General features: G+C 35.9%; 2 protein-coding genes across 2 annotated transcripts; both read left to right on the top strand.

Annotated features, from left to right (window-relative positions):
- Positions 1-2331: 2331 nt before the first annotated feature.
- LOC131606731 (putative F-box/LRR-repeat protein 23) lies at positions 2332-3435 on the top strand. The gene is made up of 2 exons (XM_058878883.1): positions 2332-2734; positions 2836-3435. The coding sequence occupies exons 1-2, from the start codon at positions 2400-2402 to the stop codon at positions 3353-3355; spliced, it is 855 nt and encodes a 284-aa protein (XP_058734866.1). The 5' UTR covers positions 2332-2399; the 3' UTR covers positions 3356-3435.
- Positions 3436-4562: 1127 nt separating this feature from the next.
- On the top strand, positions 4563-5676 carry LOC131604814 (putative F-box/LRR-repeat protein 9). The gene is made up of 2 exons (XM_058877230.1): positions 4563-4897; positions 5166-5676. The coding sequence occupies exons 1-2, from the start codon at positions 4563-4565 to the stop codon at positions 5674-5676; spliced, it is 846 nt and encodes a 281-aa protein (XP_058733213.1).
- Positions 5677-25820: the final 20144 nt, after the last annotated feature.

Below are 25820 nucleotides of genomic sequence, written 5' to 3'. Positions count from 1 at the left end.
CAACGAAGTATGAGATTCATAAGTTCACATGTGTGATCGATTCTTAACAGGGTATGTTAGAAGTATTGAAGGGATCAAAGAAGATGGATGATGCCTTAAGAGAGAACGATAAGACAATGATGATCGAGAATGCCCACTGTGTCGTATTGAGCCTTCGTGATAAGGAGAATTCAAAGGTTTGTACATGACCAAGTCATTGGTGATCAATCGTATTTAGCTGAAGCAGGTCATATATTCATTCAAGATGAGTGAAGATAAAGTCTTGACTAAAGAGTTGGATATGTTCAATAAAATGATTATTGATTTGGAGAATATTGATGTTAGCATTGATAATGTAGATCAAGCGTTGCTGCTGCTGCCTGCTTTACCAAGATCTCATGCTCATTTCAAAGACACTCTCTTGTATGGAAGAGAGTCCCTAACCTTTAAATAAGTTCAATCGGCCTTGTACTCAAAGTACTAAAACGAAAGCAAAAAGAGAACACGCCATCGTCTGTTGGTGAATGATTTTCTGTAAAAGAAAAATTCTTAAAGAAGGATGATAAGTTTGAGAATAAGAAGGGTAAAGATCAACACAAGACTTATGATGGTAATGCTCCTGCTATTAGGTGTTACCACTGTAAGAAAGAGGGATATAAAAGAAAAATATGCCCTAAATGGCCGAATAATCATAGAGGTAAGGATAATGACAAAACATCACTACGCCAAACAAGACCTTAGACATCGCTTTTTTGGCTTTAGACAGCGTTGTCTATTCCAACACTGCTGTAGGTAAAGACAACGTTTTTTTAAGTGAAAGCGCTTCTAAAGCCCCCCTTAAGCCAGCGCTTTTAGTTTGAAAGCGCTGCTAAAGGCCCCCTTAAACCAGCGCTTTTAGTTTGAAAGTGTTGCTAAAGGCCCCCTTAAGCCAGTGCTTTTAGTTTGAAAGCGTTGCTAAAGGCCCCCTTAAGCCAGCGCTTTTAGTCTGAAAGCGCTGCTAAAGGCCCCCTTAAGATAGCGCTTTTAGTTTGAAAGCGCTGCTAACGGCCCCTTAAGCCAGCTCTTTTAGTTTGAAAGCGCTGCTAAATGCCCACTTAAGCCAACACTTTTAGTTTGAAAGCGCTGCTAAAGGCCCCTATGCCAGCGCTTTCCCAAACTATTTTTTTTAAAAAAAAGCCTCTTTAGGCAGCGCTTTTAGTGTAAAGTGCTGTCTGAACTATACAATTTTTTTTATATAAATTAATTAAAATAGAGTTGTTTGTATTATACATTTTATATGCACCTGTTTTTAACCACAATTTGTACCAGGTTTTTTACCACAATTTGCACCAGATTATATGCACCAAATTTTCACAAATTGGAGCTTCAATCCAATTAAAAACAATACCATAAGATATACCATATACATTTGCACCAATGTACTTATATATATACTATTACTCTTGTACATATACTTTTAAAAAAAATAACACCAAAAGATAGTGATGAATGGTCCTGGTTATAAATCACATTTGAAGAAGTTCAATGAGTTTTTTTGTTGTAGTGCAAACCCTATGTCCACATGAATGGTCCTGTCACATTTGAAGAAGTTCAATGAGTTTTTTTTGTTGTAGTGCAAACCCTATGTCCACATGAATGGTCCTGTCACATTTGAAGAAGTTCAATGAGTTTTTTTTGTTGTAGTGCAAACCCTATGTCCACATGAATGGTCCTGAAGGACAAGAACTTTCTAAGACCCCAATAAAATATCTATAAAATGATAACATACATCAATATAGTACACACTACAATTCTTAATAATTCAATACCTCTTATATCTAAGAGTCACTAACTAGAGTGTTGAAGTGTGTGGAGGTACCCTTCTCTTCTCTCTCTCTAAATAAGTTAGATTGAAGTGTGTGGAGGTACCTTTCTCTCTAATTAAGCTAGGCAATCAGAAAGATACCGATCTTCATGTTGTTAATGATGTTAAGAATTTGAGTGTCATCAAATAAAAGACTCCTCATCAAAAGGAATAACAACTAATAAAATTTATTTTAGTAATGATCTTAAATTTCATTATTAAAATCTATACAATTAATTATTTTTTAAAACTTTGCACAACCTAAATATATTCCTATTTATTGAGTTTCATTTTGGTTAACTATTCTTCTAACTATAATAATAAAAAAATGTTTACTCTAGGAGACGATTGAAGTATTTAGCATGCCTTTATGCCTTTATATAGGCTTTGGAATACATATGCTTAATGGCTAAGTAACTTAAAGCATCCTTAGGTGGTGGGGTACTTGCTTTCTTTCTTATTCTTAATGATTATGCTTAGTTTTACTTGGACAACAAGTTATCTAGATTCTAAATTCTTCACTTATTTAATCTACCAACGTTACTAAATACTTCTCCACTCCACACTATCGAATACTATGGCATCCTGCTCAGTTGCTCCAAAGGAAGCCGAAAGTGAGAGTACAGCTATACCGAATTGGGTTGCACTTCCAAGAGACATCACAGCAAACATTCTTCTGAGGCTCGATACTATCGAAATTGTGACAAGTGTACGCTATGTTTGTCCTCTATGGTGGAACATTTTCAAAGATCCTCTCATGTGGCGCACTGTCCAAATGACCAGTCTTGGTGATTTTTATGAGCAGGCGATGGAGATTTGCTATTATGCTATTAAACAAAGTTGCGGTCATTTAGAAAACATTTTCATTGATGGCTTTGCCACTGATGATCTTCTCCAATTCATAGCTGACAAGTACTGTAACTGTTAATACCGATTTTTTGTTTTGCTTTCAGGAGTTGTATCATTAGGCCTTGATCAAACATATTTTTAATATTTTATTCAAAATTTTGCAGTGCTAGTAATCTCCGAGGCCTGGTGCTTATAAATTGCCATGGAATTTCTGATGAAGGTTTCTGTCAAGCGGTAAAAAAACTTCCGCTGCTAGAGGCATTGAATATTTTGTGGTTCAACTTATCGAAGGATTCTCTCGAAGTTGTTGGCCAATGTTGCCCTCTTTTAACAATTCTAGTATTTGCAAGATCGGGGAGTAATTGTATTATCGATGGTGGTCTTGATGACGAAGCGTTTGTAATTGCAAAAACAATGGTTGGATTACGTGATCTTAAAATTCCAGGAAATTCGCTCACTAATGCTGGGTTGCTTGCGATTCTTGCCGGTTGTCCTCATCTTGAGATTCTTGATATTCGAGCATGCTATAATCTTCACTTGGATGAAAGTTTGAAGAAAAAGTGCATTGATCAGATTAAAGATTTGCTACTCCCAGAGCCAGTTTATGATGACTATTGGGATGAGGATCGCGTAACTTATAGGGATTCTGTAATAGACGATGATTCTTACGATCCTTATGATTGATGATAAAAGTTAGTATTAGTCTATTGTTTTTTTTTTTTTTTCCATGTATTAATCTCCAAGTAAACTTTAAGTGTTTTTTATTTTTGTTTTGTTTATTTATGATTATGAATTTCTTTTTGTGGTTTCCGAGTGTTCTAGATTTGTAATCAAAGTGACGAGGCATATTTATTCAATTACGTAATTAGATTAAGGCTGTGTTTTGGATTTGATTGAACGAAATGGCTTAACTTATGTTTTTAGCCCAAACAAAGTGAATTATAGGATCAAATGGGACAAGAGTACCAAAAGCTACAAAGAGAAAAAGAACTAACACCAATAAATGAACATAAATGTTACATTTTTAGACTTAAAAGGTGTAGTGCCTGCCGGCTTAGTCCACTCTGCCCTCACTTTTTGTGGGATGAGCCAAAGTTTTAGGCCTGCACCCTTAGCTATGTCCGCCCATGCTCCGCTATTTTTTTTTTTTTGCAGAACAAACCTAAACGGACGGACATGCCTGTTTGCCACCTCTATTTTCAGCATAGTATTATTATTGATTAAAAAATAATGTATAATAAAGAAATAATTAATAGAGTTAAAAATTCATAGAGCCTTATAAAAGAGATAAAAAAAATCTAAAGCAGGTCTTATATGAGCAATTCTTGCATGGACACGACCCTAAATCCACATTCTTAGGCACAACCAATAAGAAAGAGTATTTTTTAAATTTATTTTAATTTTAATTTTGTTTTTAATTAGATTCATGTGATGGTTGAGATTATGAAGGAGAGAGAAAAATCAGTATTTTTTTTTAATTAATTAAAATTCTGTAATTGGTTGTGTGTAAAATAATTTTTTAGGTACGTGTCCACCTAAGAATTTTCCGTCTTGTATATGCTACAAGGGTAAAATTATAAAATTTCATTTTAATCTTTTTAAAAATATTTCTGAAATAAAACACACATGATCTGAATTCAAAATTATGAATCTTAAATCTAAGAGTTGGATTATTAATTATACAATTTTCAAGTAAATTACATTACATATTTTCTAGGCTCCTTGGGTAGTGAAATGATCTCGTACGACTGTAAAATTTAATTGAAAAATATGACCGTTTGCCAAATTTATGTTTCCACTTCAAATTGAAAGGGTCTGAAGGCATTACTGTTTATTTATATAATGTGGGTAATTTGCTTCAAATTATTAGTATCATTTTCGTCTCATAGTAATGTCGTCCCATGTGAAGAAAGCTAAAGGTAAGAGAATAAAAAAACCAAACTGGCTTGAACTTCCAATAGACCTGACAAAGAACATTCTTCAAAGACTTGATACAGTTGAAATTGTGACAAGTGCACGTAATGTTTGTCCTCTATGGTGGAACATTTGCAAGGACCCTCTAATGTGGCGTACCATTGATATGAGTAGTTTCCACATTATTCGATTTAATCGTAGCTGCTTGGATCAAATTTGTCGCTGTGCTATTGATTTAAGTTCCAGTCATCTTGAAGGCATTGCTATTTCGGCATTTGGGACCGATGACCTCCTCGAATATATGGCTCATAGGTAATAAGCATCAATTTTATTTTGCTTATTGTATATTTCTAGTGTTACTGATAATAATAGAGTTGACGTTGAGCATGTTTTGTTTATTGTGTTATTTCTAGTATAGAATAAGCAGGAACATAGTTGCCCTTAATACTTATATTAAGAGGTGTGGTAGGAACATTTTTTTTTTATATATTTTCCAATATTTTCTTAAGTATGATTTAATTTTATCCAATAAGAACTCGGATGAATTGTATATTATAAGAATCTTCTTAATTCGTTACAGGGCAAGTTATCTACGGCGTTTACAAATTTCAAACTGTAATGGCATTTCAAATATGGGATTGGAGGAATTCGTAAAGAAGTTTTCACTATTAGAGGAGCTAGACATTTCATTAGACAAATATTTATCTAAGAGATCTCTTGAAGCTATTGGTCGATGTTGCCCTTCTTTGAAGTCACTAAAACTCAACATACATTGTTACTTTGAAGTCGAGTTTGCTGATCAGGTGTTTGCTATTGCAAAGACAATGCCCGGGTTACGCCATCTGGCATTTTCTGGAATTTGTATTGGTAATAATGAGCTGGTAGCCATTCTTGATGGTTGTCCTCTTCTTGATTCTCTTCATCTACAAAATTGTGTTCATTATCGTTTCAGTCAAAGTTTAGACAACAGACTCCATCAGCAAATCAAAGATTTACAACTTCCATATTTATTATACGATGATGATGATAATGGTTTAGCTTATGTAGACACTTTTGAAGATACATATGCTAATGATGACTGGGAGTATTAGATACTTAATTGATTCTGAATTTCTAATTTTAAGTTTTTGAAGAACACTATGTGTGAGACTATTATAACCGAAGTGTCTCAAATTTTCTCATTGTTGCTTTATAGTAATTTTGTTTAAGATATGAAACTTTGTATTTCAATTTTTGAGTAGTATTTCAATAATCTTTAAAAAATTATGTCTAAGCATGTTTTGCATGATTTTGTAATCAGATTATCTTGTTTAATTTTATTCTTGTGTCTTTATTATAAAAATGCTTACTTTTCAAGTTTCTTGTTTTGTATCGTTCTTGTTTAAAAATACAAATCATTGGTTTTGAAAGTTAGTCAATTAAAAATAAAATTTGTTTAAAGTGGTCATTCGCGTCTCTTCGACCACTTGCAACGGAGGTGTTAGAAATATTTTTCTTTAGTTTAAAGCTTGTAATGGATGGTTGAATAAGTGGTTGAAAGTGACATGGATTAAGGCTCTGTTTGGTAAAATTAGCTGGTAGCTGGTGACTGGTAGCTGATGACTGATAGTTGATAAGTTAATTTGAGTATTCGGTAAATTAGCTGTTACACTAGCTGATAAATACAAAAAGACACAAAAGGATATTCTTATTAAAAAATTTGTGATTTATTTATCTTATCATATTATATTATTAAATTAATTTGTAATAAATATATTAATACAAACTTAGAAAGCGATTTTAATATATGTGAAAATTTAGGAAATTTTTTTATAGACCTCCTATCCTTCTTGGTCACCCGCGGTAAAATCCCCACAATGCTCTTTTATTTCGGAAATGCATTTCCGAAGTTAAAAAAAGAGTGATTTTGGAGATGTATCTCCGAAATCACCTTTTTTTAAGTTAAAAAAAAATACTATTTCGAAAATGCATTTGCGAAAACAACATTTCGGAGATGCATTTCCGAAAAAATGCGCGTTTTGCTGTTTAAACAAAACAGCCTCCCTCATTTCCATTTTACCCTAAAACTCAAAAATCTTTCCATTTATGGTTCCTACTACATGAACTTCACTCTCCAAAGTTGCTCTACAACCTTCAAAGACCACTCAAAGGCTAAGTCTCAAAGCTTCCAATTTGTAAGTTTTACATCCTTCAACTATAGGATTGAAATGCATAGTAGGGTTGTTAGAAATTATTGAAATGTTATGGGGTTTAGTTATTATATGTCACTAAGGTTGTTTAGGTAGTAAAAATTTGTTTTTGAAGCACTTAGGGCAATGATTGGAAGTTCTGCAAAAATGGGGTTCGCAGGGGGTTTCGGAAGTGCATTTCCGAAAACACCTCCTTGACCAGTTTCAAAAATGTACTTCCGAAATTAACCCAGAAAGTTTTTTTAATTTTCTTGATTGTTTGCATTCTTATGGATTTCAATTTTGTTCAGAAATATGGCAGGCAACCCCGCACGACTCAGACAGAGCAGAGAGACCCAAACAGCGTCAGCTAGACGCGAGCGGACGTCACAGCTGGCAGCGACACAAGGACGGGGCCGAGTACGAGTACCCGTCCAGATGGATGGGCCTGGTTCCTGATCTAGATCGAGGAGTAGACTGGCTCAGGTGTCTTCTTCCCATCAAGAGGTGACACCTGATGTCGAGCGCAGGCACGAGGAGGAGGAGGTGGAGGAGGAGGTGATACCTGATGTTGAGCCTCCGCACGGGGAGGAGGAGGAGCAGGGCTACCCAGGAGGGCCTAGGGACACTTGAAGGATAGAAAAACACTTAGAAAGGGGGGGTTTGAATAAGTGTAGCTTTAAAAACTTGACAGATAAAAATAAATTGCACAGATATTTTTATCCTGGTTCGTTGTTAACTAAACTACTCCAGTCCACCCCCGCAGAGATGATTTACCTCAACTGAGGATTTAATCCACTAATCGCACGGATTACAATGGTTTTCCACTTAGTCAGCAACTAAGTCTTCCAGAGTCTTCTGATCACACACTGATCACTCCAGGAACAACTGCTTAGATACCCTCTAAGACTTTTCTAGAGTATACTGATCCACACGATCACTCTAGTTACAACCTGCTTAGATAACCTCTAAGACTTCCTAGAGTATTCTGATCCACACGATCACTCTAGTTCCTTACAACTTAATGTAATCAATTCTAAGAGTATTACAAATGCTTCTTAAAAGCGATAATCACAAACTGTGATATTTCTCTTAACGTTTAAGCTTAATCTCACTAATATATTACAACAGCAATGTAGTGAGCTTTGATGAAGATGAAGATTCTGAGCTTTGAATTTGAACAGCGTTTCAGCAAGTTTAATATGAGTTGTTTTGGTGCAGAATCGTTAACCTTGCTTCTCATCAGAACTTCATATTTATAGGCGTTGGAGAAGATGACCGTTGAGTGCATTTAATGCTTTGCGTGTTCCGTACAGCATCGCATTTAATGTTATACGCTTTTGTCAACTACCTCGAGCCTTGTTCACGCTGTGTCTACTGACGTAGCCTTTAGTAGCTTTTAACGTTCCTTTTGTCAGTCAGCGTAGCCTGCCACTTGTACTTCCTTCTGATCTGATGTTTGTGAATACAACGTTTGAATATCATCAGAGTCAAACAGCTTGGTGCATAGCATCTTCTGATCTTCTGACCTTGAAGTGCTTCTGAGCGTGATACCATCAGAACTTCAGTGCTTCTGTTCTCTTGTTCTTCTGATGCTTCCATAGACCCATGTTCTGATTCTGCTTCGACCATCTTCTGATGTCTTGCCAGACCATGTTCTGATGTTGCATGCTGAACCCTTTGAGACAAAGCTTCTGAGCGCTGAATTATGCATACTCTTTATATATTTCCTGAAAAGGAAATTGCATTGGATTAGAGTACCATATTATCTTAAGCAAAATTCATATTATTGTTATCATCAAAACTAAGATAATTGATCAGAACAAATCTTGTTCTAACAATCTCCCCCTTTTTGATGATGACAAAAACATATATAAATGATATGAATTTGCGATCAGAAAGAACAGACGGCAAAAGACAAATTACACAGCTATAGCATAAGCATATGAATATGTCTCCCCCTGAGATTAACAATCTCCCCCTGAGATAAATAATCTCCCCCTAAAATAAATACTCGAAGAACTTTAATAAAAGACTTCCCTGATTATTTCGGTAGAGACGATCATATAAGCTTCTGTCTTCAGAGAATTCATAGCTTCTGACTTCTGCTTCCATTGGACAACTTCAGAACTAGAATTTCTTTAGATCCCTAGAACACTCACAGCTTCTGATTCCTGCTTCCATCTAGGACAGCTTCAGAACTTGAATTTCTTTGATCTTCTGAACATTCACAGCTTCTGATTTCTGCTTCCATTCAGGACAGCTTCAGAACTTGAATTTCTTTGATCTTCAGAACATTCACAGCTTCTGATTTCTGCTTCCATCTAGGACAGCTTCAGAACTTGAGTTTTCTGGATCTTTAGAACATTCGCAGCTTCTGATTTCTGCTTCCCTCGGATAGCTTCAGAGCTTGAATTTCTACCAACATCACTTCATGCTAGATTTGTATCAGAACATTGTTGAATGTACCAGAGCATCATCAGAGCATCTCTACATCCTGAAATGTTACAGAACAAAAACTAAACGACAAAAGTCAGCATGAACGAGTCAGAACATAAAATGTATATTAGAACACATGATATGTATCAGAGCCATATAGGCTAAAATAATGTATCAGAGCAAATAGAATTTTGTCAAAGCAAATAGACAGATATGGATTAAATTCTATTATCAGTGCTTCTGATTCATTCTTCTTTCTTGCTTCTGATTTCTGAAGCTTGACAGCACTCGGCTTGCTTCAGTTTCCATGAGCTTATTCTTTTTACAGAATAACACTTCTTATGGTTTTGCTTCTTGTGTTTGCTTTGAAGATTCTCTTCACTGCTTTATACCTGCAAAACACTTAAACCATATAGAACTTGCAGTTTTTGTTAGTAAGAGCAACTGATTAAATCAAATCATTTATCACATATTTCTCCCCCTTTTTGTCATATCATCAAAAAACAAAAAAGATTCAGAGACACACAAAACGAAACACACGGAGGAAGAAGATGATTTCATTGAAGTTCAAACAGCAGGTACAGAAGTACATGAAGATAAGTAAGATTAGATGCACAAAGACAGATGCAACAAAAAGAAGGAAACAATACAGACTCAATCTAAGATGGCCCTAGCCTTGACAAGATCTTGGTCAGCATCTCTTGAACCTTATTGTTGTGTCCTTCTTGCCTCACCATGAAAGCGCTATACTCAGCATTGAGTGAGCTTTGCTCATCCTGTCTCTTCTGAATTTCTTCCAGAGTCCTTGCAAGACGAGAAGATTCATCAGAAGAAGCTTCACCGCTTTCAACCACAGGAATAGCAACTTGATCTGTAGCTTCCATGGATAGATCATTTGCAGGGATTTCCTCAACAGGATCTGATTCAGCAACATGATCTTCAGCATCTGCTTCTTGCATAGAAGCATCTCCATATTCTGCAGCAGGAATTTCCGAGTCTCCATTCTCAAGTGCCTGAAGAATGGCAGCTAGATTCCTGGGAGCAGAAGGACCTTCAACTTCTGGTGGGTCAACAACTTCTGGAATGACCAAGCTTGGATCTTCCTTAGATGGGTTTTCCCTCAGAAAGTCAAAGAGAGTCTTGAAATCCCCAAGTAGAACAGGATATTGAGGTATCCAGACCACGATCTCCCTGCAAGGATTGGCTTCCAATGCAGCAGCGAGTCTTGCTACTTCCAATTCATCCACAAAGGGCTTCTCCTCAGCAGCAACACAATTTCTGAGAGGATGGTAGTATATACCATTATCTTCCTCCAGAAGGTAACCAGGGTAACCAGGGGCAGCAGCCACTAGTCTTTTCTGTACTCCCATTGCTTCTACTTGAAAATCCTTGCGAAATCTTCTCCAGAGATTTCTTGTAGAAACATCATCCAGACTGTAACACCCTTCTAAACCCCGCAGAAATTAATAAAATAATTTTCAGAGTAAAACATGAAAACAAGGGTGCCACAATTCAATTCAAAACAAATTATCACAAATTCATTGTCATGCTTTCACTAAGGAACAATCTGTCATAATACATAAACATCTCATGTTCACACAGCGGAAAATTCATCAACGGATAAGCATAACATCATCTATGCAATATCCCACATAATTTAATACAATAACATCACGATAGAGTATCATCATAAACTCTAATCTAACGTTCCCCCAGTGTTACAATATCAGAGCATGACACCGACGCTATACCAAATAAACTGACTCATGAGCTAATCCTCACCGAGCCAAAAGCCGCTACTCGCCAATCTGAAATCATCAAAGTAAGGGTGAGTCTCATTCTCAATTAATCAATGTTATGCATTCATAAGCAACAAAACATCATAATATATCATTCACCCAATTTGTCATATATTCAGATTCACATCTATTATTCATCAGTTCACACAATAATAGAATACATTACCAAAAGACAACACCATAACAATTACACCGTCATCAAATATTATAACATTGGACAATCTTCCATTCATGTTATAATTATACACAACAACCTAATGCAAATGCAACTATATGCATGTGGTACCAAACATGGGATAACCCATCTCACCGATCCACCACCATAAAGATTCGGCTACTTCTCTCACCAATTCCACACAATGGGAATTAGCTACCGCTGTCCCACCACCATAAGGGATACAGCCCACAACATGATTATGAAATGCATGTATCAACCATAACATGCTCATCATCAACATTAATCAACCAGATATCATAATCATCAACCACCACAATAATCAACAACCACACACAGTTATGTTGTTTCTCAACCATAATAAAATACATATTTTACATCAACAATATATGTATAACAAACACCAATTACAACCACAACATAGCAGATAAAACATTCACCACACAGTGCAACAACAATAGCACTCCTCACAATCGTGTACCAAGTACAACAAATCAACCCAACAATAACAGAGCATTTACATCATCATTCATCAAAACACATGATAACCATATTTACCATGAACAACATCCATTTTGCATAACAAGCAGAAGCAATCACATTATAACAACACCCATCATTGCACATATTCAATTATGCAAACAACAAACCATTGCACCTCATCAACTACGTAAAACAAGAATAAACCGCATTTGAAGAAAACGATACTTTTCAAAATAGAATCAAGTTATTGTTGTTATATTTATTTTATATGGTAGAACATTCAATTTAAGGAACAACGTCCAAAACGGCGTCTAAAACGGACTTACGGTTTGAAAGTTACACATTTTTACATTTTTCAAAGAAAACAATTATCGCTACAGCACGCGGCGCCAACCGGGTTCGCGGCGCGACCTGAGCGTATTCACAACTTCCTGGTTTTCTGCCCAACGGTTCGCGGCGCAAACAGTGGTTCGCGGCGCGACCTGGCGATTTTGCAGAATTACGGGTCTGCATTCAGACTCTGCGATTTCACATCCCTTTCACCCAAAAACGATTCCATACGTCGCATACAAGCATATAATCATCGAATTTCTCATCACACATCATTATACATCAAAACAACACATCAATAACCAACAATCTATACAAATTCATCAATTATCCCAAATCATAACATACCTAACAATATCAAATCCCAATATACCAAATCGAATCGAATCATACGTTAATCCATCTCATTACCCATAATCACATAATAGAAATTAACCGGAAGAGTCCCCCCTTACCTTAGCCAAGAGTTCTTGATTGGTCTCTCCCTCCATTGCTCCTCTTTCACGTTCTTCGTGTTCCAAACTCTTTTCACATTCCTTTCTCTTATTCTCCATGCCTTATTATTTTATAAAATAAACTTTAATTGGAATAAGACCTTTACTAACATAGCACCCCCTCATTCCTTAACATCACACTTGGCCCAATAGCCCATCTCATAATTCTTTCCAAATAATTCCACAAAATACCGAATAATTCCAAATAATAATTTAATTTCCGATTAAATTAAAATTAGAAAATATGGGGTGTTACAACTCTCCCCCACTAAAAGAGTTTTCGTCCTCGAAAACATACCTCAAGTAACCAGCTCGTATAAGAGTCCTTCACCTGACTCTCCAGCTCCCAATTAACAGTACCATCAGTCAATCCCAATTAACATAACCAACAGGAAACATGTTTCATACATTCAAATCCCAGTTCTTACGTCACCTTTGACTATCCAAAGTATACCACCCGCTATATCTCCAAAAAGATTAGCAACAACAGAACATAGGTACAACCTATACCATACGCTCATCCACTGAGTAATACAATTACACAATCCATAGTATGATCACACTGATCAACACTGCAGTAATGCATTCCATCTACCAAACATACCAACCTTAGACACACTTTTCCATCTAAGTGATAATGTAATACTTACATTTTTCACCAACCGCTTCCCTCAAGAATCTCAATACTCATATTTCCATACTATTGAATTCCAATTATCTGATTCCTCTTAAGTCACACCAGCAATTATCCAACACATTACATTCCGCTTTTTCCGCACTACTCTGACTACTCATCACAATCATCTATATCAATTAGATTTCTGAGTTTTACCCGATTCCGACTCTCTTTACTCATTCGTTTCAAGAATCATTCTTCATCATTCATGGTACTAATCTACCATTTAGCAATCCTTACTCGCATCCAACGAACCAATTCCTGATTTACTTCCTCTATTAAACATTCCACCATCGGAATGAGTGTACACAAGTAGTTATAATCACACTCATCGGCCTAGATATACCATTGCTTACATAATAGCTCAAACTGAATCTCACTCTTCTTTAAGGATTAAATCAACTTCGTCCCTCATAGAGTATAATTCCTCATTATATCTGGAATCCACAATATCACCTTAACAACGAAACAAAATTATTATAACATCATATAGTATCAACTCTTCGTTTTAATTTCGCCGAATACATACTCGTTAACTACGTACAACCGTAATAACATATTCATCATCTCGGCAATTATTCAAAGAGTTATAATTCTCCGACACGACATCCTTACATCCACTGAATTCCAAACCCAACATATAGATCAATACATATTCTCCATGTAGGCTTCCGACATATTAATTCCTTACTTCCCGCGAGTAGTACTCATAACACTACTCCACATCACACTTTCGCTGTGCGACTCTGATTTACCCGTCTTAAGTCATCATCCACCATGTTACACTCTTCCATATTCACTTCTTCATAAGTTCACACAACATAGTGAGTGATTATTCTCACGGCTTAGTATTCATCACATCTTATACCATTAAGGTAACAAAACAAGTTCATCTCATTTATATGATTTCCGTCTACTACCAACAAGAGATTAAGGGTGATCAAGTCCTCAATTTGTCAATAGATAGTTAAAAATCATATTTAAGCATAAACCGTCGTTACTACATAACAGTGTCCTTTCCGGGTTTGCACTCGAACTCATTAACATCGTCCTAGTTCAATAATTCACTATAGTGTCCTTCTTCTAGAATATTCTTCCGAAGCTCAAAACATCGGTTACACAAATCCAATCACTCAACCTCATTATATTATTCTCGTTGATTATGAATCCACCGCCTTCACCTTGGTACTTCAAAGTCAACCTACCGATCAACTCAACATCATCTTCCTGACCTTCTCTAATCTCGTCACGAATATCACTAGAAATCTTCTAGCATACCCAATCAAACACTACTAGGAGTGCCTTCACATACCAACTCAAGTCTCAAAAATTGTCCGATTAAATCCAACTCATTCATCATTAGCACCGACATATTTAAAGACTTCATACGCGACACAGTAGCACAACATTCTCCTTACCAGAATGGTAATTCAAACCAAAATTATAATCCTAGAAAAATACTCTAATCATCTCTGTCGCCTCATATTAGGCCCTTTCTGATCAAAGAGGTACTTCAACTCTTATAATCCCAAAACACTTCGAATCTTAAACCATACAATTAGCCTGCAAGACCAAGACAACATTCATAACTCGTGGTTTTAATCCAAATTCTATTATATCCTTCACGTCCAATTATCATCCCACTCGGAATCTCAACAAAGTCTTCCTCACGTCAACAAATGTTAGAAATTCCCTACAATTCTTCTTTTTATACTCATCGTTACTTTGGCATCACAATTACGACTCCAATTGTTCCCAAAGTTTATTTCACCTTTACTATTAATTCAATTCTCACTAAAATCCATCGGTACTCAAATCATCTTTATTACCGAATATCTCATCGACTTATTCATCAACAACATGTCTTACTCAACTTCGTTTCGAACAATCACGGTAGTAGGCATTCTTATTCAACAAGTTTCACACTTCCATAACCGACTTCAGAACCTCCCCTCATAGGGTCACTCTACTGTATTTATAACTCTTCCATAAATTAGAACACAATCCCTCCTCCTCGTAGGTTCAAACGGCACATTAATCCGACACTCGAAACTCAAGATATGAATTTTCCAATCATTGCCCGGAAAATGCAACACTGACATCATGCAGCGACACTCTATACGATATATCCAAACTCCTCAATTGGTAAATTCAATTCTTAAAATTACTCCTCAACAAACCTTCTAATTATTCCTTCGATCCATTCAACACTGACACTGACATCCCGTGCAGTACCAATAAACAAGTCTAGTTATAAGAACAAGAGTAACCGTAACTTCGCCTCCTTCCAACGTCATCCTGTCACAATTAATTATGTTACAGCTGCTGCAACCATTTTTATAACAAAGTTCATCTCGTTAGCTTTCCGACGCTTCAAACGGAACTCAATTCGGATGTCCAGAACTCCAGTTATGAATTTTCGAAGTTCCGCAGCTATTCGGCAATTTCCCTGCGTTTTGCTTACGAAAATCTCTCTCCAAAACTCATTCTCTTCAACTCTATCACATTCCAAACAGCCCCTTATCGTATCTCTTCACTTCCAAACATCCTTATAACTTAAGCGACACATTCCCCCGCCGAAGTCCGCTTTCTGCAACCTCACGACAACAATCCTCCTTGCAAACTCGTAACTGAACCTCTTCCGAGACGCAAGGCTACTCAACTGACAACTTCGCAGCACACCAGCAGAGCTGACACATCGCAACTCTCCGATCTCCTTCTCTTACAATAACTGTCAATTACCTCTAATCACCTTCCTTCAAGATGTTCCAACTCAATTCCCAGTGAAGTCTTAATTCCAAGTCACCTTCAACTCGGGAAACAACAAACTCCGACAACGCTCGCACTGTTTTCAACAACAGCCTACTGAATCAATCTTCTTCAACTGAAACATAACCGAGAAGCGAAGCTTCTCCCCCACTTGTTTCAATCCAACACCTGCAACAAACAACCAAGTACCGACAGTGATTCACTCACATGTCGCGTACCAAGGAATAAAATGCCGACAATATACAACTGTCGCGCAACTCAACTGACTCAACAATTGGCCGGACGGACCGACCTGCTCTGATACCACTATTGTAACACCCTTCTAAACCCCGCAGAAATTAATAAAATAATTTTCAGAGTAAAACATGAAAACAAGGGTGCCACAATTCAATTCAAAACAAATTATCACAAATTCATTGTCATGCTTTCACTAAGGAACAATCTGTCATAATACATAAACATCTCATGTTCACACAGCGGAAAATTCATCAACGGATAAGCATAACATCATCTATGCAATATCCCACATAATTTAATACAATAACATCACGATAGAGTATCATCATAAACTCTAATCTAACGTTCCCCTAGTGTTACAATATCAGAGCATGACACCGACGCTATACCAAATAAACTGACTCATGAGCTAATCCTCACCGAGCCAAAAGCCGCTACTCGCCAATCTGAAATCATCAAAGTAAGGGTGAGTCTCATTCTCAATTAATCAATGTTATGCATTCATAAGCAACAAAACATCATAATATATCATTCACCCAATTTGTCATATATTCAGATTCACATCTATTATTCATCAGTTCACACAATAATAGAATACATTACCAAAAGACAACACCATAACAATTACACCGTCATCAAATATTATAACATTGGACAATCTTCCATTCATGTTATAATTATACACAACAACCTAATGCAAATGCAACTATATGCATGTGGTACCAAACATGGGATAACCCATCTCACCGATCCACCACCATAAAGATTCGGCTACTTCTCTCACCAATTCCACACAATGGGAATTAGCTACCGCTGTCCCACCACCATAAGGGATACAGCCCACAACATGATTATGAAATGCATGTATCAACCATAACATGCTCATCATCAACATTAATCAACCAGATATCATAATCATCAACCACCACAATAATCAACAACCACACACAGTTATGTTGTTTCTCAACCATAATAAAATACATATTTTACATCAACAATATATGTATAACAAACACCAATTACAACCACAACATCATAGCAGATAAAACATTCACCACACAGTGCAACAACAATAGCACTCCTCACAATCGTGTACCAAGTACAACAAATCAACCCAACAATAACAGAGCATTTACATCATCATTCATCAAAACACATGATAACCATATTTACCATGAACAACATCCATTTTGCATAACAAGCAGAAGCAATCACATTATAACAACACCCATCATTGCACATATTCAATTATGCAAACAACAAACCATTGCACCTCATCAACTACGTAAAACAAGAATAAACCGCATTTGAAGAAAACGATACTTTTCAAAATAGAATCAAGTTATTGTTGTTATATTTATTTTATATGGTAGAACATTCAATTTAAGGAACAACGTCCAAAACGGCGTCTAAAACGGACTTACGGTTTGAAAGTTACACATTTTTACATTTTTCAAAGAAAACAATTATCGCTACAGCACGCGGCGCCAACCGGGTTCGCGGCGCGACCTGAGCGTATTCACAACTTCCTGGTTTTCTGCCCAACGGTTCGCGGCGCAAACAGTGGTTCGCGGCGCGACCTGGCGATTTTGCAGAATTACGGGTCTGCATTCAGACTCTGCGATTTCACATCCCTTTCACCCAAAAACGATTCCATACGTCGCATACAAGCATATAATCATCGAATTTCTCATCACACATCATTATACATCAAAACAACACATCAATAACCAACAATCTATACAAATTCATCAATTATCCCAAATCATAACATACCTAACAATATCAAATCCCAATATACCAAATCGAATCGAATCATACGTTAATCCATCTCATTACCCATAATCACATAATAGAAATTAACCGGAAGAGTCCCCCCTTACCTTAGCCAAGAGTTCTTGATTGGTCTCTCCCTCCATTGCTCCTCTTTCACGTTCTTCGTGTTCCAAACTCTTTTCACATTCCTTTCTCTTATTCTCCATGCCTTATTATTTTATAAAATAAACTTTAATTGGAATAAGACCTTTACTAACATAGCACCCCCTCATTCCTTAACATCACACTTGGCCCAATAGCCCATCTCATAATTCTTTCCAAATAATTCCACAAAATACCGAATAATTCCAAATAATAATTTAATTTCCGATTAAATTAAAATTAGAAAATATGGGGTGTTACACAGACCATTTAGAAATGCATCCTTCAGAAGGTCTAGACTGCTAATCACCTCATGTCTGAAAAGTTCCAGGTAGGTATAGGGTTCAGGTTCAGGCGGATTGAAGGTGAATTTGTAGTCAGGGTAGAGAAGACAGTAAGGTTTGGATTTTCTGGTAGGTAAGGGATGGGATATAGAAGGTGGAGGTACGGTGGATGAGGAAGAAGGGATATCTGAGAGAATGATTGATGAGGATGGAATATCAGAAATGATAGATTGAGACGAGGATGGAGTGTTTGTAAAGGGAATTGGTGAGAAAGATTTATCAGAAGGAGTTGGGGGAAGAATACTTAAAGGTGTGGGGTTTAGAATGGGAGAGGAGAAGGATGATGGAGAAGGATTTGGTAAGGTGAAGTTTACTTTTGGTTCAGAGGGAGGTGATTGGGGAGAGGGTTTAGGGACAGAAGGAGGTGGAGTAAAAACCTTTCTGGAGATTTGTACAGAAGAAGAAGATCTTGTTCTGCGAAAGGAATCTCTGATCCTTTTATCTCTTCGTTCTTCAGAGTCCACCTTGTCAGGATCATAGGTGACCCTCAACTTCTTGGCTTTCTCAGCCTCATCTTCTTGGGCTTTTCTTTTTAGCCTAGCCTTTAGTTCCTTCTGATCCTTCTTCAGAAGATCAGCCTTGGACGGAAGTAATCTGCCACGGATCCAAGCAGGATCGATATCTGATTGCTTCCTAACACAATCTTCCAGGTAAGACTTGACAACCTGATGCAGTTCTTCTTGAAACAGGGAGGCAAAACCTTCAGCAACAACTCTTCTTGAGAGAATGTCAGGAAAACTTGGGCACACAGAAGGTACATTTTTAATGAGTTCTAATCTGAACAGATCCACACCATTAAAAATGGGACCTTGAACTACTCCAAGCACATGGGATGCATTGAGTTTTCTGATGGAGTCCAGCACTTTGCTTTCAGTAAGAATGTCTGAAATCATTCTTCCAAACGGAATAGTCGTTCTTGAAAGATGAGGGTACTTCGCCCTTTCCTCTTCTCTTGACTCAAGGATTGAAGTCTTCAGATTCTCAAACAAAATGTGAGAGATGTTGATCTCAGTCTTTTTGCCATCTAGACCAAGAAAGTAACTTTCCAGTTTATCTTTCCAGTATTCAAAGTTTTCACCATCAAATACCGGCGGTCTAGTATAACCATTGTTACCGTTGTATTGCTCAGCAGAGCCAGATGTAGATGCAGGTGTAGACTTTTCACTTTCATCAACCATCTTTTACTGAAGCGTTTTTCTCTTCCTGAATCTTTTCTAAACACGGTTAAGTGCTTGCACCTTAGAACCGGCACTCTGATGCCAATTGAAGGATAGAAAAACACTTAGAAAGGGGGGGTTTGAATAAGTGTAGCTTTAAAAACTTGACAGATAAAAATAAATTGCACAGATATTTTTATCCTGGTTCGTTGTTAACTAAACTACTCCAGTCCACCCCCGCAGAGATGATTTACCTCAACTGAGGATTTAATCCACTAATCGCACGGATTACAATGGTTTTCCACTTAGTCAGCAACTAAGTCTTCCAGAGTCTTCTGATCACACACTGATCACTCCAGGAACAACTGCTTAGATACCCTCTAAGACTTTTCTAGAGTATACTGATCCACACGATCACTCTAGTTACAACCTGCTTAGATAACCTCTAAGACTTCCTAGAGTATTCTGATCCACACGATCACTCTAGTTCCTTACAACTTAATGTAATCAATTCTAAGAGTATTACAAATGCTTCTTAAAAGCGATAATCACAAACTGTGATATTTCTCTTAACGTTTAAGCTTAATCTCACTAATATATTACAACAGCAATGTAGTGAGCTTTGATGAAGATGAAGATTCTGAGCTTTGAATTTGAACAGCGTTTCAGCAAGTTTAATATGAGTTGTTTTGGTGCAGAATCGTTAACCTTGCTTCTCATCAGAACTTCATATTTATAGGCGTTGGAGAAGATGACCGTTGAGTGCATTTAATGCTTTGCGTGTTCCGTACAGCATCGCATTTAATGTTATACGCTTTTGTCAACTACCTCGAGCCTTGTTCACGCTGTGTCTACTGACGTAGCCTTTAGTAGCTTTTAACGTTCCTTTTGTCAGTCAGCGTAGCCTGCCACTTGTACTTCCTTCTGATCTGATGTTTGTGAATACAACGTTTGAATATCATCAGAGTCAAACAGCTTGGTGCATAGCATCTTCTGATCTTCTGACCTTGAAGTGCTTCTGAGCGTGATACCATCAGAACTTCAGTGCTTCTGTTCTCTTGTTCTTCTGATGCTTCCATAGACCCATGTTCTGATTCTGCTTCGACCATCTTCTGATGTCTTGCCAGACCATGTTCTAATGTTGCATGCTGAACCCTTTGAGACAAAGCTTCTGAGCGCTGAATTATGCATACTCTTTATATATTTCCTGAAAAGGAAATTGCATTGGATTAGAGTACCATATTATCTTAAGCAAAATTCATATTATTGTTATCATCAAAACTAAGATAATTGATCAGAACAAATCTTGTTCTAACAACACTTCCTTGCTTATTTACTACCACGACCACGTCACTCGGCGTATCTGGGAGGGACAAGTGTTTTTTAAATTACACTTTATAATTTAACCGTTTTTTATTTAGGTTTTTGTTTGCTACCCAAACAATAATGTAAACGTTTTTTAACTAACAATTTTTTTTTGTTTTTTGTTTTTGTGGTAATAGGATAGGCCCACGATAAAATCTGTGAACCACGCGCGGAAGATTCTTGATCTGTTTAAACCATATGACCAGTGGTTTAACGATGTGGTGTCTGGTTCCGGACTCGGCGGATTGTGCATGACCAGGTATATCACTCTCAGCCACGACATGCAGAGGGCTTTCGTGGAGCGGTGACACAAGGAGACGTCTTCTTTCCACTTTCATGTTGGGGAGATGACGATCACCTTGCACGATGTTCACTGTCTGCTCCACCTGCCAATCAGAGGGAGGTTGCTGCACCATTCCCGGATACATGGGGTCGAGGCTATTGAGTGGATGGTCGACTATCTTATGGACCCAAACATGGCTGATTTTGAGTGTCGGACGACGAATAGGGCCCATATCTGGTTCTCCAGCTTGAGAGATCTATATGAGAACCACCTGGTGGCGGCAGCAGAGTCAGAACAGGAGGGTGACGAGCTTTTTACAGAGTACCACCGTGCCTATGCTCTGAGGTGTTGGTTCATGTTCTTGGTAGACACTACACTCTTTATGGACAAGAGTGCAACATACGTTGACATGAAATATCTCCGCTACTTTATCAACCTGAGTACCATTAACCAGTAGAACTGGGGGTCAGCTATTCTGGTATACCTATACCAGAAGCTGAATGAAGCCTCCAACTAAAGGACCATGCAGTTGACTGGATCTGGCACACTCCTGACGGTACTTTCTTGTTAATTATTTCACATTTATTTATGGTTCGTATTTATTTTTAACATATTATCGTATTTGTGTTTCAGGGCTGGATCATCTCCTACTTCCCCCGCATCCACGGTACGATGACGCTTTGCCCAGGGCCGCCCGATACGTTCTCCAAAGGAGGAACAACGCAGTGGGACCATATCGCGGGTACCTCGACCGCACAGCTCACAATGACATTCGTTGGACGCCATTCAGTGACTACACTGTTGTTGTCCCATTTGACCGCATCGCGTTATACTCTGGCTGATTGGCATGCGGGGCTAACACCATGGTGAGGTATCTGCCGGAGCGGTGCATGAGGCAGTTTGGACGTGTGCAGATGATACCGAGGTCACCGTTTGAGGCTGCTCCCGACACAGTTACCCGAGTGGAGCTCACTACTATATTTGAGGACTGGGCGCGTCATTTGGTCACTGAGGAGTATCGGCGTATGCAGGCCACTCAGGAGGGCATTGTGTAGATGGGTATCATGCCAGCGGATAATGATGCTTGGGCGGGAAGCATTGAACCGAGGTATCATGGCGCAGGGCAGTCCAGAGGCGGTTGTAGTCGTGGAGAGGATGGTCGGTGACGCGGGTAGTGCGGCGGTATATACCAGGCAGAGGAGGTCCTAGGGTGTTAGGGTTAGGCATACCTAGTAGTTGTTGCCTATTTATTTTTTAGTCTTGACTTTTTTGTATTCGGATTGTATTATTTTGACATCTCCGTACACTATATATATATATATATATATATATATATATATATATATATATATATATATATATATATATATATATATATATATATTATTTGTATTTTATTTCAATTTGCGTGTTATATGTATTTTATATCAAGCACTATTTACATTAAGCATTGCTATTTACATTGTCGTTTAAAACAAAATACGGGACTAAATATTATAAACCCTAAAAAAAATAGGTTTCTGCATATTTCGGAGATGCATTTCCGAAACACCAAAAAATGTGAAATCGGTGTTTTCAGAGATGCATCTCCGTAATCACCCCCAATTGATATTTTCGGAGATACATCTCCGAATTCTGGGAAAATGTGAAAGAAAAAAAACTTCAGAAATGCATCTTTGATGTAGGGGTATTATGGAGTTTTCGCTGGAGGTTCTCCCCGTAGGGGAGTCTACAAAGAAATCTCCAAAATTTAAGAAACATCAAAATATTTTTAATTTGTATATAAATTATATAAATAAATTTAACGAAATACATTAAATTTGAATTCAGTTAATTTAATCAAAATTAATGATAAAAATAAGTTTATTATTAAATATTGTACCATAAAAATATAACAAAAATTTTAATTTTCTTCATATCGGATAATCTCATTGATTCTACAATTACGTTTCACTAACTTGAGAATTATCAACACTATTTCAAAATTTATTTTATACTTTAGATGTTATTAAAAACATTAAAGATTTTACAAAAATATTAAAAATTGAATCATAATATATATCGAAGGGTAAAAATAGATTTTTGTTAAAATAATAAGGGAATAAATGGAAGAAAAAGTCACAAGTTAAAAGCTACAAGCTCAAAAGCTACTTCAAATAGCTTTTCTAAAAAAAAGACAAAAGCTAGTAAAAAAGCTAAAAGCTAAAAGCTAAAAATAGTTACCAAACAGAGTTTTTTTAATTTATATAAGCTGAAAAGCTAAAAGCTCTTTTTATGACCTTACCAAACAAACTCTAATTTGTGTTGAAAACATGTTGAATGAGAAATGAGTGGGGTCACTTATAATACTTTGCAAAATCTTATTGGTTGTATTATTGTTTATATTTTTTATCTCACCTTAATTATTTGGAATCAATTATTTTATAGAAAATCAATTTTTTATTTATTTTTATTCTGACAAAAATTCATCATATTTTGTTGTCTATAAATAGAGTCTTGGTTCATTTGATTTGGACAAAGGAAAAAAAAATATTTTTTCTCTCTGATTTTTCTATTTAGCCTCCATTAAATTCTTGTTTGTGAGTTTGAGTGTATTGTACTAATTAAGTTATGTGTTTGGTGTATTGTACTGTATTTTAAGTTTTTTTTAATTTTATTTGTTTTAATAATGACTATCACTATATCTCGTCTTTATTACTTGCAAATAAAAAAATTAATTAAAAATATAAAATTAAAAAAATAAAATAAAAATAAATTATTAAGTTAGAAAAAAAACTTAAAATAAAATATTTAAGTATTAATTATTTTAATTTAATTTCAATCGACAATTGTTATTAATATATAATAAAAAATATAAAAGAAAATAAAAAATATGAAATAAAAGTGATGGGATAGGGTGTTGAATTTTATTAAATAAAAATCATTGTGGTGAGTAAAAGTTGAATAAATGTTAAATTATTAGGTGAAAGAGAGAAAAGATGATGTGGAGTAAAAAAAGTAAAAAATGAGAGTGTTGAAGATATAAACAATGATAGATAGTGTTAGACAATCTACAATGCTACTTAAAATACATCAATATCTTGACAATTTCTTTATGGACCCCAACCTTCTTGAAAACCCGCGGAGAAATTCCAAAAATGCCCCTTTATTTCGGAAGTACATCTCTGAAATCACTTTTTTTCTGAAAAAAATTGATTTCGGAAATGCACTTCCAAAAACACCTTATTTTTAGGAAAAAAAGGTGTTTTCGGAAATGCATTTCCGAAAACACTTTTTTTTTTTAGGAAAAATGAGTGTCTTCGGAGATACACTTCGGAATTCATTTTCTTGAGATCCACTCCCAAAATATTCTATGATACAGAAAACATAAATCAAGGTGAATCAATTGTATTAATAGTATAATTAATTGTATTAAATATATATTATTTTAATCAAAATATCTATTTAATATAATAAAGTAAAAGGAATATTAATTATTTTATACTATAATATATATATATATATATATATATATATATATATAGTAATATTTAATTGATCGATTAATTTACCAATGACATCTTTGAAATATTAATATTCTTTTATTTTACGATGTATTTTTGGTTGAATCTACGGTTTATCCCAAATTTTGGGAAGGTTTTTTCAGAGATGCATCTCCGAAAAAACACTTGGCACTTTAAATCCAACGTTTAAATTGGAAAACAAGTGCTTTCGGAGATGCATATCCAAAAACACCCAAAATTAAATATATTTGGAGATAGTTATCCCCACAGGAGGTCTACAAAGAAATTGTCAATATCTTTAACTCCCTTTTTCAAATATTGTCACATTTATTTGGGTTAATGAACTTTTTCGTCCCTTTAAATATTGCAGATTTCGTTTTTAGTCCCTCCAAAATTTTCCTTTAAGAAATCGTCCCTTCAAAATTTTTCTTCCGAACTATTGGTCCCTAACGTCAAATTTCGTAGCTAATCAGTGGCTAAAGTCGTAGCTAATTTCTAGCAAATTTGACGTTAGGGACCAATAGTTTAGACGAAAAATTTTGAAGGGACGATTTCTTAAAAGAAAATTTTGAAGGGACTAAAAACGAAATATGCAATATTTAGAGGGACCAAAAAGTTCATTAACCCCATTTATTTATAAGTTTTTTTTTCAACAGTCCCATTTATTAATAAAATATAACTTTTATCATATAAAGTAGCTTTTATTAAGATAATTGTTATAAAGATATATTTGATTTATATTTTGTAACTAAAGCTCGGGTCTTCTTAAAGAGATGTTGGTATCAAGGTTGTCAGAATCGAGTTTTTACTTTGACTCGTTTTACTTAGGTAAAATCGAAACGTAAAATCATAGAGTTTACCTCATATTAAAATTATATATACGACATATATATACTTATATAATATTCTAAATGCATTAATTATTTAAAATTTTAACTTAATTATAAAGCAAAGATATACTATATCATCATAATAAAGTGTAATATTCATAAACTTGTATCAAACTACATAAATTGTCCACTAAATTATAAAAAGTAACATCCAAAAAATTATAAAAAAACAATAATTTCATAAGTTTTTCAAGTTAAAAAAAATT

Source organism: Vicia villosa, linkage group LG5 (assembly GCF_029867415.1).
Source record: "Vicia villosa cultivar HV-30 ecotype Madison, WI linkage group LG5, Vvil1.0, whole genome shotgun sequence".
In the NCBI taxonomy this organism is placed as follows: Eukaryota; Viridiplantae; Streptophyta; class Magnoliopsida; order Fabales; family Fabaceae; genus Vicia; species Vicia villosa.
This window is presented reverse-complemented; position numbering and strand designations above follow the sequence as displayed.

What these genes read in the sequence shown, in the direction of transcription:
- LOC131606731 (XM_058878883.1), top strand. Translation starts at nt 2,400, where the DNA reads ATGGCATCCTGCTCAGTTGCTCCAAAGGAAGCCGAAAGTGAGAGTACA. An exon ending in CTCCAATTCATAGCTGACAA is followed by an intron (nt 2,735 to 2,835) that starts GTACTGTAACTG and finishes AAAATTTTGCAG; the next exon opens with TGCTAGTAATCTCCGAGGCC.
- LOC131604814 (XM_058877230.1), top strand. Translation starts at nt 4,563, where the DNA reads ATGTCGTCCCATGTGAAGAAAGCTAAAGGTAAGAGAATAAAAAAACCA. An exon ending in CTCGAATATATGGCTCATAG is followed by an intron (nt 4,898 to 5,165) that starts GTAATAAGCATC and finishes AATTCGTTACAG; the next exon opens with GGCAAGTTATCTACGGCGTT.